Here is a 14816-nt window from a genome sequence, read left to right as displayed (position 1 = left end):
CGCCTACGGAGCGCCGGAGGGAGCCGGGGCATCGCCTGCGCCTGCGCACTGCCGGCAAGCGCGACTTTTCTCACGCCGCCCGCCCCGCGCCCGCGGGAGCTTTGTGGCGCCGATAGCGCCCGTGCTGCCGCGTCACTTCCGGCACCCTCAGGGCTGCCCGGCGCGGCCCCAGCGCGGCCGCGGTCCCGGTGCCGGGCAGGGCCCCCCCGGCATGGCCGTGTTCGACACCCCGCAGGCCGCCTTCGGGGCGCTGCGCCCCGCCTGCGTGCAGCTGACGCGGGCGCAGACGGTGGAGAACGTGCGGCAGCTGCAGGCGCACCTGGCCGCGGTGAGCGGCGCGGCCCTGCAGGAGCTGCAGGAGTACGTGCTGTTCCCGCTGCGCTTCGCCCTGCGGGTGCCGGGCCCCAAGCAGGAGCGGCTGGTGCAGAGCCTGGTGCAGTGCATCTCCTCCGTGCTCGCGGCGACGTGCGTGAGGAAGCGGGAGCTGCTGCAGGAGCTCTTCTCCGAGCTCTGCACTTGCCTGGCTCCCCCGCCCAGCTCGGGCAAGCCCGCCCCGCTGTCCGAGGAGCTGAAGCTGGCCGTGATCCAAGCGCTCCACACCCTGATGCATTCGGCTTATGGGGATGTTGTCTTGTCCCTGTACCAACCCTCCACCCTCCCGCTCTTGGGATTTGCAGTGTCTTTGCTTCTGGGCCTTGCAGAGCAAGAAAAAGCAAAGCAAATCAAGATCTCTGCTTTGGAGTGCTTACAGGTCCTAGTTCTGCAGTGTGACTGCCAGGAGCACCGACACCTGGATGAAGAGGAGGCACAGCAATGTGGGGATTTGTTTGCTTCTTTTCTGCCTGGGATTTCCATTACGCTGTCTCGGGTTATTACTGGAGACATCAAACAAGGTCACAAAACCACCGTTTCTGCCATCAGACTCTTCTATCTGATTGTTGGCTGGGTAATGTCCGATGCACAACTAGCCAGAATCCCAAAGAGTAAGGAAAAGCTGCCAGTGGAACAAAGCAGAGTATCAGAGCTAATGGTCCACAGAGGACCTGAGTGGAGTAAAAGTACTGCTCAAAAACTCTCTCTCCTCCTGCATAAAGTGGTTGAGTCTTCTTCAGTTCACCCTCACTGGAAGGTGAGACTGGAGCTGGTAGAACTGGTCCACCACTTACTGAGTAACTGCAGTCAGTCACTGGTGGACTCATTCAGTCACCTCTTAAAGGCCTTGGTTGGGCTGGTTAATGATGAAAACAGCGAAGTCCAGAGCAGGTGTAACGAGGTTCTGCGAGGCATCGCAGAGCAGAGGATCGTGGTGCAGAACAGGGCTCTTGCTGACGTCCTCTCCGAGAACCTCCATTCCCTGGCCACAGCCCTTCCTCGCCTGATGAACTCCCAGGACGACACGGGCAAGGTCTCCACGCTGAGCTTGTTGCTGGGCTACCTGAAGCTGCTGGGCCCCAAGATCAACATTGTCCTCAACTCCGTGTCCCACCTGCAGCGCCTGTCCAAGGCGCTGGTGCAGGTCCTGGAGCTGGACGTGACGGATGTGAAGATCGTAGAGGAGCGGCGCTGGGGGCCGCCGGGCTCCTGGCAGCAGGGTGTGCAGAGGGGCAGGCACCAGAAGAAATACTTCCGCTTCTTCACGGAGGAGAAAGTTTTCCAGCTCCTTCAGCAAGTGTGCCGTGTTCTTGGCTACTACGGGAACCTCTACTTGCTGGTGGATCACTTCATGGGGCTGTACAGCGAGTCTGGCCTGTACCGAAAGCAGGCAGCCATGGTCCTCAATGAGCTGGTCATGGGAGCTGCTGGGCTGGGAGTGGATGTCCTGCAGGAGAGGGAAGTCCCGCCGAGCGTGGATGATCTCAAAGGGTCCATAACCTCCATTCTGGATGAGTACACTGACCAGGCGAACTGGTATTTGATCACCAGCATTGACACAGAAGAAGGCAGCCCTGAGCACTCTGTGCAGCGCTCAGGACTCACTGCCCGTCCGGGAGGTCCGTGCAGCACCGTCCTCCTTCCATCCCTGGAGCCCCAGGTCACGACCCGCTCCATGAACAGCAACATCTGGCAGATCTGCATCCAGTTGGAGGGTGTTGGCTGCTTTGCTGCTGTCCTTGGGAAGGAATTCCGGCTGCTGCTGCTGTCAGCTCTGTACCCTGTGCTGGAAAAGGCTGGAGACAGGACTCTGCTCATCAGTGAGATGGCACTGGGGACACTGGCAGACATATGCGAGGCCTGCAGTTATGACTCGGTGCAGTGTTTGATTAATGAGAATTCTGACTATCTGGTGAACGGGATTTCCCTGAATTTGCGCCAGCTGGCACATCAGTCACATGCTTCCCAGGTCCTGGACACAATGCTGAGACATTCGGATGCCAGCCTGCTGCCACTGGTAGAAGACATTATCCAAGATGTCCTGTCTGCACTAGATCAGTCTTATAACAACCAGGCTTCCACCTTCCTCAGGGTCCTCCACTCAGTCATGACAGCTCTAGGTACCAAAATGATGTTTACTTTGTGTAACTCAGCCTTGCTCTCACTGAGGGTGCTTGTCTTGGACCTTTCCATTTGCTGTGGGAGGTTTCAGGAAGCCGAGGTGCTGTAGCGTGATGGCAACTGTGCTTTGCTTGGTGGCCAGTGCTCAGGCAAAGATCACCAGTAGCTTCCTCTCTCCAGTTTCTGCCTGGCCTGCAGCCTTGCAGGAACGTGGCTTTTTGTGGCTGAGAAAGGAAGGATTCACTGCTCCCATAAGTGTCTTGTAGGAGTACCTGGAGCGTATTGCTTTTTGGTTTTAACGTTCCCATACCATCAGGGAGGTGACAGGGATGTGACAGCAGGTGCCTGCATCTGTAGTGCTGTCCCATGAGACACGAGAGCCAAGCTCTTCTCTCAAGGAATCATGGCACCTTGTTGACTTGCAGGAGGGAATCGTGGCTGTTCAGTGATGTGTTGGTTCCTCTTTTGCAGTCCAGTGGTTTGGAATGTGCAGCACTGAGGAACACCAGCAAAGGCAGACTGACAAGGGGCAGAGCAGGACTCAGTCCCAGGGGCAGCACGAGGTGACAATGACAAGGCAAGAAGTGGAACGATTCTTCCTTGACTACGTGAGCCAGAAGCAGATCGCAGAGGGTGATGTTCCTGACACGGGGGAGGAGGAGGCAGGTCAGTACTGTGTGTGGCTGGAGAGGAGCATGTTCAGCTTGCAGAGAGACCATGACCTCCGAGGTGTCCCTTTGTCACATCCAGGACCTGGGACCCAGCTGACAGTCTCAGGTCTACTTTGAGATGATCTTGGTTCATGTAAGGTGCTGCTGGGTGTTCTTGCTTTGTTCTTTATGAGGATGGGAGCAAAACATTTGCAGATCAAGGCTTCTCTAGCTCTAAGACACGAGCACACTGTTTTTCCTTACCTCGTAACAGGTCATTTGGGTTCAGTGCCAGAAGTTTCCTCTTTCCAGGATCCTACTGCATTTTCCTCCTCATGTTCCTTTGGGAACCCCTGTGCCATTTTCTCCTGGCTAATGATGCCACCGCTCCCTTCTCACTTGGCCTGGGCAGGCACTGCAGACATTCATATGGGGAACTTTTTTGTCTTTGCTTGGCTGTGCTGCAATCCTGACCTTTAAATACTTCATCTTTAAATACCCAGGCTTTTCATTTTTAATAAAAATCAATGGGAAATAAGTCCATGGTGAGAAGAAACTGCAAATGTCAAACCAACTGCATTGTCCGGTAAAGCAAGCGAACCTTCCCTAGCCCCAGCCCTCTTATCTGAACCTGACACTACCTCACAGAACTCAAGCATAGGCTTGACTGTGTCTAATTACACTAAAAAATGCCAAAGGCCTCACTCAGGAGTTTTCAGAGTAGTTATAGGCGGGTACTGCGATCTCCCAGAGCTCCCAAGTCATTTTTGTAGCTTCAGGAATGGTTTTGTCTTCCAGATGAGGTTCCCCCCCTTGCTAAGGCAGAGCCCAACCACTGTGACACTGACGGAGAAGCTCCACTGCCGATCCACGCTCAGCTGGCCAGGGATGTGATGGAGAGGTGCATCCACCTGCTGTCTGACGGGAGCCTCCGAGTGCGGCTGAAGGTCGGTACTCACTGGCTCTGAGGGGACAGATGGTGCCCACGAAGGGGCTGGTAGCTCGTCAGCGTGTGCACTGTGCACGTTGGGCTCCCTGCCATCCCCAGGTTCGTGCTGCCATATGCTCGAGCAGGACAGGTCCTCCAAGCCCTGCAAGAGAAAGGGAGACAGTTTTCTGGGAGCGGTTTGGGTTAGGAATGGCAGCCAAGCTGAACAGAATCTTGAGGGGGAGCTTTGTGTTGGGCGCCTTCCCTTGATGCTCGTGACAGTTAAAGTCTTGTGCCTCAGCCTTTGGTGGAAGAAGCAGAAGCATCTTTCTTCCATCTGGGCCTCCCATCCCCCTTCCTCAGGCTGCAGTGCACAGGCTGATGAATGTTTTTGAAGTTGCTGGGGTGATGATAAGCAGGGCTAAAAGCCTGGCTTTTTTGTAATTATGAAAATCCTTTGAAGGTGGCCTCCTTTTAAAGTGCAAAGCGAGACAGAAAATGCAGCAGTGAGGCATAACCCAGATTCTCAGCCCAGCAGCCCCAGCTCTGCCAGGTGATCCTGCTGCCCCCGTGGGATCTGAATGTGCAGTTCAGCCTGTGGGATCAGGCCCGGAATCCTGCCCTGCTCCCAGCCCAACTCTGTACTCAGCACAAGTTATATCACTGCAGTACTTGTCCCTTCCAAACAGGCCTGTGCTCTGAGCACTGTTCACTTGTCCCAGTTCCTGCTGCAGTAAAACCACACCCTTTGCTATTCAAACCCTGCTGGCTTCCCAGTGGGATGCTGGGATCCACCTGAATGCCTGGCACTGCAGCACTGAGTCTGTTCCCTCCCCTCCTGCCCAGGTCCTGGACGTGCTGGAGCTCTGTGTAACTGTGCTGCATCCTCATGGAAACCATCTGCTTCCCATGGCTCACCGTGTCTGGCCAGCTCTCGTCACCCGGCTGATTAGTGACGACCCTCTGGCAGTGCTCAGAGCCTTCAAGGTACGGCAGCGACTGCCAGCAGCCTTCAGGCTGGGGCTTGGAAGGGAAGTGGCTTGAGCAGTGCTGCAGCTCTGGAGAGGAGCCCCAAGCTTGTGCAGCGACGTTTAAATGGGGTTTGGAGCATGGGATCACCACCCTGCGGTGGGTGGGCTTGTACCACTCCCACTGCAGCTGGTCCACGGGTGAACCCTTGGCACTGTTCCTGGGGGAAGCAGCAATGCTGGTGGTTGTTGCAGGGACAAACAGAACCGTTCTACAGCCTGAGCAGCTGTCAGAGGCACCGTACAGTGCCTTGCTGGAGCCACAGTCCCAGCACCCTCTTTGGAGGTCTCAGGCTGAAGATAAGGGAATATTTCACGATTGAGGAATTGGCAGGGCAGGGGAGAGGTTAAACAAAGACTTGACATTATTAAAGAGCTCCTGACCTTGTCAGCTGGCTACAGTCTCCTCCTGAGTCACAGGATGGCCAGTAAAGCACGTTTCCAGAGGTTGCGAGCCCCAGGGTTTCACAGGGATTCATCTGCTGGGCAGAATGAGATTCATTTTAGAATCCTTCAGTGTGAATAAAGAGTTTTGATTGCCCAGATTCAAGAAGCCACGCACTAGAATTTCAGAGTGGCCATATCTGTCATGTGCCTGCCCTCAAAGAAGGGAGAGATTTGCTATACAAAAACTAATTAACTCTTGAAAAGTTCAAGTGATCATTACAATTAGCCACCCAGCTTGGGTTTTGTGTTATGAATTCCCCTTGGAGTGTCTTTCTGCCTAAATTCCAAGACAAGTGTCTTATCAGTCTAAGGCAAACACAACATAACCAGCATCTCAGTCCTGCACACTGAGACCGTGATCTCAGTAAAGTTTCAAGAGAAATCAGCATTCTGGCCCCATGGATCCCCTTTTGTTTTTACATGCATTTAGGGCCATTCTCTACCCAGTTTGGGTTTGATCCTGGGCACACACCAGTAGTGCTGAGTGCCCTGTGCTGTGGCCATTTGGCCTTTCTGCTCCCTTGGGTCCTTGGAAAGATGGGCTGTCTGCACCACGAAGGGGATTTAATGATATGATGATATTTAATGGCATTTTCCATCAGAGGCTCCTCCAGTAATTTTGAGTAAGACTGCACAGCTGCTCTTACCTTTATTGTGCTAATGAGAGAAGGGCAGCCCAGGAGGTCACACAGGTGAACACTGCAGAGCAGGGTGCAGCTCACTCAGCCTCTCAAACATTCACCTTTTGCTCATTATGGGGAAACTGGAGCAGATGTGGTCACATTGCTCTCACCTGCAAAAAAAGTTCTCCAGGGGGAATGAATGCCTGAACCCCCTGAGCTGGCGTGGATCACTGAGCTCCTCCCAGGCCCATGTGTGCACTGCACCCCTGTAACTGATGTCTCCCTTAGGTGCTGTGTACCTTGGCTCAAACATGTGGGGACTTCCTGAGGCAGAGGTTCTCCAAAGACGTCCTGCCCAAGCTGACCAGTTCCCTCCTCAGCCAGGCCCCAGCAAGTGCCAGAGCCGGGCCCGTGTACAGCCACACGCTCGCCTTCAAGCTGCAGCTGGCTGTGCTGCAGGGTCTGGGCTCTCTCTGCGAGAGGCTGGACATGGGTGAGTACCAGGGCAAGCATAGGTTGTATGGATCTCTGCCAGCCTTGCCTCTTCTTCCATCTCAACTTGCTGCATTCTCCTCCTGCTGCCCCGTGGGATTGATTTCCTGATCTTCTCCAGCCTGAATCTGTCCTCTTGGGAGCTCTGTAAAGAGGTGCTGGGTGCACTTCACTCCCCAGGAGACAAATGGGAGAGAAGGTTCCCAGCACATGGAAAATCTGACTGCTCATCCCACCTGTGCATGGAAAGTAGGTATGCAGTGGAGTGTCTGGGTTGCTGTTGGGCCATGCTTTGTTCTTACCTGACAAACTGGAGCCCAGATAAGAGTTCTGACTAGCTCAACTGGTTCCATTTTGGGGCATCTCTCTGGGTGACCCTTTAAATCCAGCACATCACACTCTTCTACTGAATGAAACTCTCAGAAATTCATCAGAGTTAAATTTCTGGAGCTGACTTTGATGAGGGAGAAGGTTTGCTGGCGAGTTGCTCTTTTCCTCTCCATGCCCTTGATTGCTTTCCTGGCTTTGCAGCAAGATGCTTAAGAGGCAAGGTCAGAAGAGTTCCAGGTCAGACAGCTCAAAGGCTCAGAAGCCTCTTGCTGCCAATTTGGAGCTGATTCCATTAGGCAGCAGCCACTGAGGAGGTCACCTCCTACCCTTCTTTCCTGTTCCATTTCTGCAGGCGAGAGTGACCTGAATAAAGTGGCAGATGCCTGCCTGATTTACCTCAGCGCCAAGCAACCCGTGAAACTGCAGGAAGCTGCCCGGAGGTAATGTCTCTCAAATACAGGTGTGTTGGGTGTACAGATAATGGGGAACAGAGGGAGCATGGTGATCCCATTCCTTTTGCACCTCTCTTGTTCCTCCCCCTCTGGCATGCTTGAGTCCTGTACAACGGGGGCTCTTGTGGAAGTTTTCAGTGGTGAAGTATCATTTACTCCCCAGAATGAGCTAGAGATGTCAGCTGTCAGTTTGCTCAGAAGTTACAGTTGACTTTCAGGTGACCTTGCAGTGCATTTGGGGACAGAGGGGAAGATTTGCTACTTGCTTTCTTCCTAACCCACTCCTATGCCCGAATATTTGAGGCTCTTGGCCCACTGGTGGCATCAAACTGCAGAGGAAAGACAGCTATGGAAGGGGATGTGCCAGGCATTCCCTTGTATTTTATCACTTAATACCTTCTGCAGGCTGGGGGATTTACTTCTGTTATCCTTCCGTTTTCCCTTGGCTCCTGTCATCACACCAACCCAGGCTCTGCCAGGTAAACCGGAGTTTGTTTGGGAAGCTGTCAGTCTTGGCACCACTGTTGCTCTGAGAAGGCCGGGAGAGTCTGAAAGAGCACAAACAGTTTAGGTGAACACACACCCGCTCTATAAAGTGTTGACAGACGTATTTTGCTGCTTGGTGTACAAAATCCTGCTCAGCATGTTCCTGCTGTCAGGATAAGAAATCACTATTGTCATATGTTGTCACCTGGAACCAAGGCCGGAGATTTCAGGAGACAAAACGAGTCCAGTTAACAGAACACAGGACATAAATCACAAAGTCGGGCCCCTCTGCTGAAGGACGGGGGTGAAAGCCAGCCCCCCTCTTCCTGTGTGGCCAGCCCTGCCCTCCCCTGAGGGGAGGGGAAGCCAGCAGGTTCCGCAGGCTCTGCGGCTTTCAGATTTCCAGGGCAGGCTGCTGGAAAGGGAAGCAAAGGGAAGGGCATCCCATCCGTTCCCTTTCACAAAGCACGGGCTCCCAGGGGCGCAGGGGCTTTGTGTGGCCGGGCAGCAGTTCCGAGCCGAGCACTCTCCGGGGCCGGAGCATTCCTTTGTTTGTATCCCCGCGGGGGTGGGAGGAGGTTTATTTTTACCTCGGAGGCTTTCACGGCAGCACAGCAGGCTCCGGGCGGCGTTTGTTCTGCAGAGGGGCTCTGCGCTGTGGGCGTGCAGACCCTTACGGCAATAAAGCGTCGTCTGTGCCGGCAGTGCTGGGTGGAAAGCAGAGCGCCAGGATTCATCTAGATATTTGGAATCTGAGGCTTTTAAATCATTAACTAAGCAGCTTGAGAAGCTGTGCAATTTCCCCCCCCTCCTCAGCAGGGGTGGAGGGAATACAAAATGAGCCCTTTTAGAAGCTGCACGCTGAAACGAGCTCACTTGTTGGAGGAAAAGGGCTGCAAAGTTCAGGGCAAGTAGCGTTTTTCTCCTGCATACTATTTTTATTCTATTTAAAGGGAAAAATGCCATGTTTTGCTCCTCCCCCCCACGCCTTTGATGCACCATACATCACATATGTCACTGAACCAAGCTGCTCACAGAAGTCCTTGCTCTCTCCTCTTTAACTCCATTGACTAGACATGTGTATGCACTGAGGCATGCATTATGTCTGGCCTGACAGTAACCATGCACATGGCAGCACTCGGGGGTTTCTTCTGGGGTTTATTTTTTGGGTTTAGTCTTGTGTGATCCCTGGTCTTGGAGCCTGGATGGATCAGAGTTAATGGTATCACACTTTTAACTATAGTACTCTAATACAAGGTTTCAGCTTGGAAAACTCAAAATTAGTTTGCACCATAACAATCAGCTCCAGCACCTGGATAAAAATCACCTCTCAGCCACACTTCAGTTTCCATTCTCCAGCTGCTGAACCACCCCATTGCTGTAAGTTCTGGCCCTTCTCCTTCCTCTGCATGTGCCTGAAAGTAATCCTGCAGACTGACACAGGCTGTCGCACATAAGGCCCTTTCCATCTAGGCAAGGGCAACGTTATCAGCCTGACACATGAGAAATTCTGCATTTTAAATGCTTCTAAAAACAGATAGACCAGAACTAATCTTAGCCCCAGCCTGAGTGCCAGCATACGTCACATAACTCAGCTTTATCACTGCAGAAATCATATGAGGTAAAAGGATGTTTGGAATCAGCTTGCCATAATGATTTACACTAACTGGCCTTTGCTCAGCTCTTTGGATTCTTATTCAACTGGTGGGTTGTGACCTGTCAAGAACAAGGTCAGGACTCAAACAGTCAGTTGTATCTCCAAACACCCTGCGCTGTCTCTGTGAGGATTTTGTAGGCATGCAATGGGCTGAGCAGGAATTTTTGGCCAAGGTGCTGGAGCCACAGTAAAAAAGGTGGTAGGAAGGAAAAAAAAGAGTTTGGCTGTCATCCATGGATGTTATCATGCCCCAAGGAGGCTGCTTAATCCCATTTATGGGACCCTGTAGTTTTGTTAGATGAAGCAGTGGGAGTAAGTGATTTTTTTGTAACTGCAGCTTCATGCAATACTCAACAGGCAAGAATAGATGCTGGGAAAAAAAGAACTCCAGCATGTCTGAGGAAGAGACAAATGGAACAATAACAATAGGTTTTACTAGAAGATGACTGCTGGGACTATTCCAGGAGAGTAGTCTCCAAAGCTTTTTAAAAAAACCAACCAAACAACAAACAAAAAACCAAATCCAAAATCCCCAAAGAGACCAAACCTAGTGAAGAACAGTTTGGGAATTCCAGGGGCACTAGATAAGTCTTTGCCTTCACTGAAGATGAACCAGTGCAAAGGGTGGGTAAAGTGCCCAGAAACACTTGAGCAGCAAAAAGGGGTTTGTGGGACCTCAGCACTGGGAACAAGGTCAGGGGAGCTGGTGAAAGTTCCAGTATGTAAATTTAAGCTTCTTGTCAATTCATGAAGTTGTGTCATCCCTGACAAGCTTTTCACTCCAGGAAATAAAACCTTGAAGGAAAAGAGATTAAGAAATTGCCATTGGCCTCTGTCAAGACTGACAGGTAGTCTTCCATTCTTTCTGTTTCAAAATTTACACTTAATTCCTGCTGAATATTTACAGCCTGTGAAGTTTATGTTTGGCCTTTCAGTCAACAGCCTGGATAGGAATGGGGTTTTTCCCTCCCCCTAGATGCAGAAATAATTTTCCCAGTTCTTACTGAAGCCTGTGGTGAGCTGTATCCAGTTAAACACTGAGCAGGGATGAAAAGCCAGGAAGCCTTGTCCTTCAGCCAACCTGGTCACTGTGCCCTGGCTTTGCTTAGAGCTTGGGAAAACACAAGGCAATGGAATGGCCCAGCTGCTCTGTGCTGGTAGAATAAGTTCAGTACACCTGGGACAAATATGAGCTATTTTGGGACCTTTTGAGATACCAAGGTTGATTATGCAGCTTACCTCTTTTGGTTTGGTTGTGTGGTTTGCAGGATACTGATTGTCAGCTGTCATTCCCAGGCTGGGCTGAAGCACACCAGAACAGCCACCTGCACAAAGGAAAATTCAATAAAGTGATATTTAAGAAGAAAAAAGGCAACAATAGAAAACAAACTTGGATTAACCCCAGGATTCTTTGCTATGGAAACAGGTTGCTTGGAAACTACCCCAGAGTTAGTTTGAACATGTAAAAGTCAAGTTGTTCTTTAAGCTGCAGAGCACTCCGGGCTATCAGAGATAATCACAGCCTCGAGCCATTACGGGCACCAGAGGCAGCAGTGCTCCAAGGACCGGATAATCTCTGAGGGTCGCTCTCCCCCCGGAGCAGCTGATTGTGGAGAGGTTGGAGAGCAGAGTGCCTGTGCTGTGAGTGTAAGAGCTACAGCTGTGGTGTGCTGGGGAGCAGCAGCCAGCTGAACAGTGTTCCACATTCCCGTGTTTGCTTCCTAGCTGTTCACCACCTTTGCCCAGTCCTTTCCCAGCTGTAAGGGGCGAGGATTTTTTTTTCTACAGCTGCCCACCAGCAGCAACCCATCATAAACTGGGGGGAACTTCTGGGACCTGGTGTTTGCTGGCAGATAGAGCTGTGTGCTCACACTGGCACAGCCAAGCGAGCACCAGGGCCAGGGCTTGGAGAGCTGGAGCCAGGATATCAGTGGTGTGAGCTCTGGACCCTGCCCCTGCCAGCCAGCCTGTGCCTCCCTTCGTTTGGCACAGAGTGGGGCCAGTCCTCCCCTTCCAGTCAGCAGAGCTGCAGGAACAAAGCTGGTGGAGCAAGAAGTCCTGTGAGCTCACTTGCATTTGGCCATCCCATCCCACAGAAAAAAGTCATGTTGTCGAGGCAGCTCTTGCCAAGCCCAGCTATCACCATGGAGCACATTCCTGCTGGCTCCTCTGGAGCAGGCAGATAGGCACTGCCTGCACCTTTGGGAGGGGATGCTGCCAACAGCTTCAGTGGTGACATCTCCCCTCCTGCTGTTCAGAGACCTGCACTGAGGGACAGGCGAGGTATAAATGGCAGAGAGGCAAAAGCAGCAGCTTTGGCTACTGGTAGAGTAACAAGTCACACATCCACAGGGTTATTGTGAAGAGGAGAGGGAGCTTTCTCGTGCCTTCATCTCGTTTCTGTGCTCTTTCAAGTTACCCATGGCACCGCACTCCCTTTCAGAGGAGAGCTCCTCAAAGGGATTTCTCCCTGCTTTACATAGGAAGCAAGCTCACTTTAGGGATAAAAGTCCTTCAGGGAGAAGTTTGGACAGCAATCAACTCTGGATTCTGTGTGGCTTTTGTAGCAGATGATCTTTGCTTTTAGAGAGGGGGGTTCAGTCCTGTGCTCCTTGGGGGAGCAGAGACAGACCTACATGATTTCCCTTCCCATTAGCTCACTGAGTGCTGCTGTTCTTCTCACGGCCCCATAATTTCAGTGCAAACTGGAGAACTGAGTCTTGTGGCTGGGCTTTACTGGAATCTTGGAAAGCTGTCCTGTAGGTTTGTGGAGTGCTGAGTACCATTGGTGCTCACAGAGCACTCAGCACCAGGCAGGTAGAGGCCTTGCAGGGCTGCCAGGGCAGCCTGCAAATTCCAGTCTAATTTTGTCCATGGCATAGCCAGAGAACTTAATACCCGTTAAGCCTAGTACACCTTCTGAGCATTAAACCCTGACACAAACCTAGCTAAGCCCAAAGGTTACCGCAGGGAGAACTGGCAGGAGTGGGTGGGTAAGTGTAGGTCACAGAAATCAGCAGTTTGCTCTTCAGCTCCTCGAGTTTCCTGCTCTCCAGCAGCAGCTGTGTCCCAGCAGCTCAGCTGGAGCCCAGTGTGAAGGGCGTGCTGGAAAGGCAAATCCCATCTTAAGGGGGTATTGAAATGCAAAGTTAAAACCATCAACACAGCAGTAAAGCCGTGGAGGAAGTTGTGATTCTTCTTTTCCTTCATTCTGTTGTTAACAAAGGTTTTGTTTTGTTTTAAAATCCTGCTTTGTGAAAGGTGCTGTGCCGAAGGAAGAAAATTTGGAGGCAGCTGATAAGGACTTGGGATGGAGGGAGACTTCACTTGAGCAAAAAGTCCTCAAATACAGCATTGAGCTTCCCTTGGGGTCCAGCCCAAGCAGCTCTCCCAACATACCCTTGGGTTTCTCACCTCTGAAAGGGGACAGGGACAGAAGCTCAGATGGGTTAACTCCCTCACTCTCCAAATATCAGAGGGGGTGGTGAACAAAACAGACAGCTTCTTCTAAGATCTCTGCAGCAGCTGTTGCCCAAAAGATCCCAGACACGAGCAGCACATGCTGCGGAGGTGACTGCAGGGCTCTGCACGTGGGACAGGCTAGGTTAGAGAGGCTTGTGCCAGCAGCAGCCCACGACGCCAGGGTCAGTTCTGCACCAGCTGCTTCTTTGATGTCCATAACTGACTGTGGAGCATAGTAAATATTTTCTCCCATGTGCCTGTAGCTGTGAGACACAGAGCTGCCTTCTCTTGGGCACAGGGGCCACTGCACTGGCCTCTGTAATGAGCTGCTGAGTCTGTTCAGCTGCCAGAGATCACCAATATCAGAGTTTTCCTCAGGTCTTCATGACTCTGTCGAGTGCCAACCAAAAGGCCTTCTCCTTACTCTCCTTTCTTCCTTCTGTTTTCCACAGCGTTTTCCTGCACCTGATGCAGGTGGACCCTGACAGCACGTGGCTGCTCCTGAACGAGGTGTGCTGCCCCGGGCCCTGCGAGCCCCCCCACGCCAGCCTGCGGCCGGTGACGCTCGGCGGGATGGGGCGGCCGCGGAACGAGCTCACCGACAACGTGCTGCTCCTGCTGCAGAGGCTGCAGCAGCAGGAGAGCACAGGGCCAGGGGCCAGCACACGGGAGGCATCTCCCCCCTGACAGACCCACACGGCAGCTGGGAGGGGAAAGAGGAACCACCAGGACACAGCTCACCTGGGAAAATGCCATCATTGAGGCCCCAAGTCTTTCAGGAGCAGAGGAAGGGCTGCCCAGTCCAGGGCACTGGCTGAGACACCTCATGGCAGAAGGTTTGGTTTTTGAAGCACTGTTTGAGGATGAGGGGGGTACATGACCCTGACTCCTCTTGACTTGTACCTCTCCAGCACCATATGCAGAGTAAACAGCACATCTGTTTCAAATTCTTCAGTATGAAGAGTGAGTCATCTTCCAGAAATTACTTCCCAACCCTTGGTCCTTGGGGGTGCCACTTCAGCACCCCTCACACCCCTCTGACCTCCTCACAGCTGTGATGATCCCTCCCATTCTCAGCTGGACAGCAACTGCCAGGTCAAAGCAAAAGCTTTTCCTTGCCTTAACCCTTTCCAAGAAGAGAATGTGGTTTGGGGTACACTAAAAACCTGTTCTTTTTAAAACCAGTGAATCTCAGACAAAGTTAAAGTGCATTTCCAATAAATTTCTCACCGATGTTACTGGCAAGAACAGCGTGTCCTCTCAGAAGCATCGGGGCTGCTCCTCACAGCTGTGGTTTGCTGAGACCGGCTGGAGTCCGCTGAACGTGCTCTGGTCCCCATCTCACCATCTGTGAGGTTCTGTAGAGAATCAGCCAGCCCTGATTTACACCTGGGAGTGATTTATGACTTCTCCTGTGCCCAGGTCACCTGGTTCTCTCAGGCCATTTCAAACCCTCCCCCCACCCAAGGAGAATTAGGTGAAATATCTACCTGTTCACAGGCACTGCTCTGCTTGGCTGCTCACAAACCTCACCGAGTCCTGGATCCCTCAGCTTCACCCGAGTGGCTCCTGGCAGCAGGCAGCCTCCTAACACATGAAGTTCTATGCAAGGGAAGCAAAAGGATAGATCTTGACTGTAAATTTGGGAGCAAGCTCAGAAACAAACAAAAAACCCAAAGCAATAAATGGATTGTTACATGGAGCAGGCTTTGTGCATCAGTATTGGGGATCCTGGGTGAGCATCCAAAATGTCTCTGCTGGGGCGGGG

The 14816-nt window shown here is 52.2% G+C and overlaps 1 protein-coding gene across 1 annotated transcript; it reads left to right on the top strand.

The window, feature by feature from the left end:
• Positions 1-84: 84 nt before the first annotated feature.
• TTI1 (TELO2 interacting protein 1) lies at positions 85-14750 on the top strand. Its single transcript, XM_027745951.2, has 7 exons — positions 85-2492; positions 2965-3159; positions 3942-4090; positions 4918-5058; positions 6458-6662; positions 7344-7431; positions 13501-14750. Exons 1-7 carry the CDS (start codon positions 212-214, stop codon positions 13733-13735), a joined length of 3294 nt encoding a protein of 1097 aa, XP_027601752.1. The 5' UTR covers positions 85-211; the 3' UTR covers positions 13736-14750.
• Positions 14751-14816: the final 66 nt, after the last annotated feature.

The sequence above is a fragment of the Pipra filicauda genome, unplaced genomic scaffold (assembly GCF_003945595.2).
Source record: "Pipra filicauda isolate LSUMZ 115617 unplaced genomic scaffold, ASM394559v2 scaffold474_size475410_pilon, whole genome shotgun sequence".
NCBI classification, from domain to species: Eukaryota; Metazoa; Chordata; class Aves; order Passeriformes; family Pipridae; genus Pipra; species Pipra filicauda.
The sequence above is the reverse complement of the archived record's forward strand: the minus strand, read 5'-3'. Positions and strand labels throughout refer to the sequence as shown.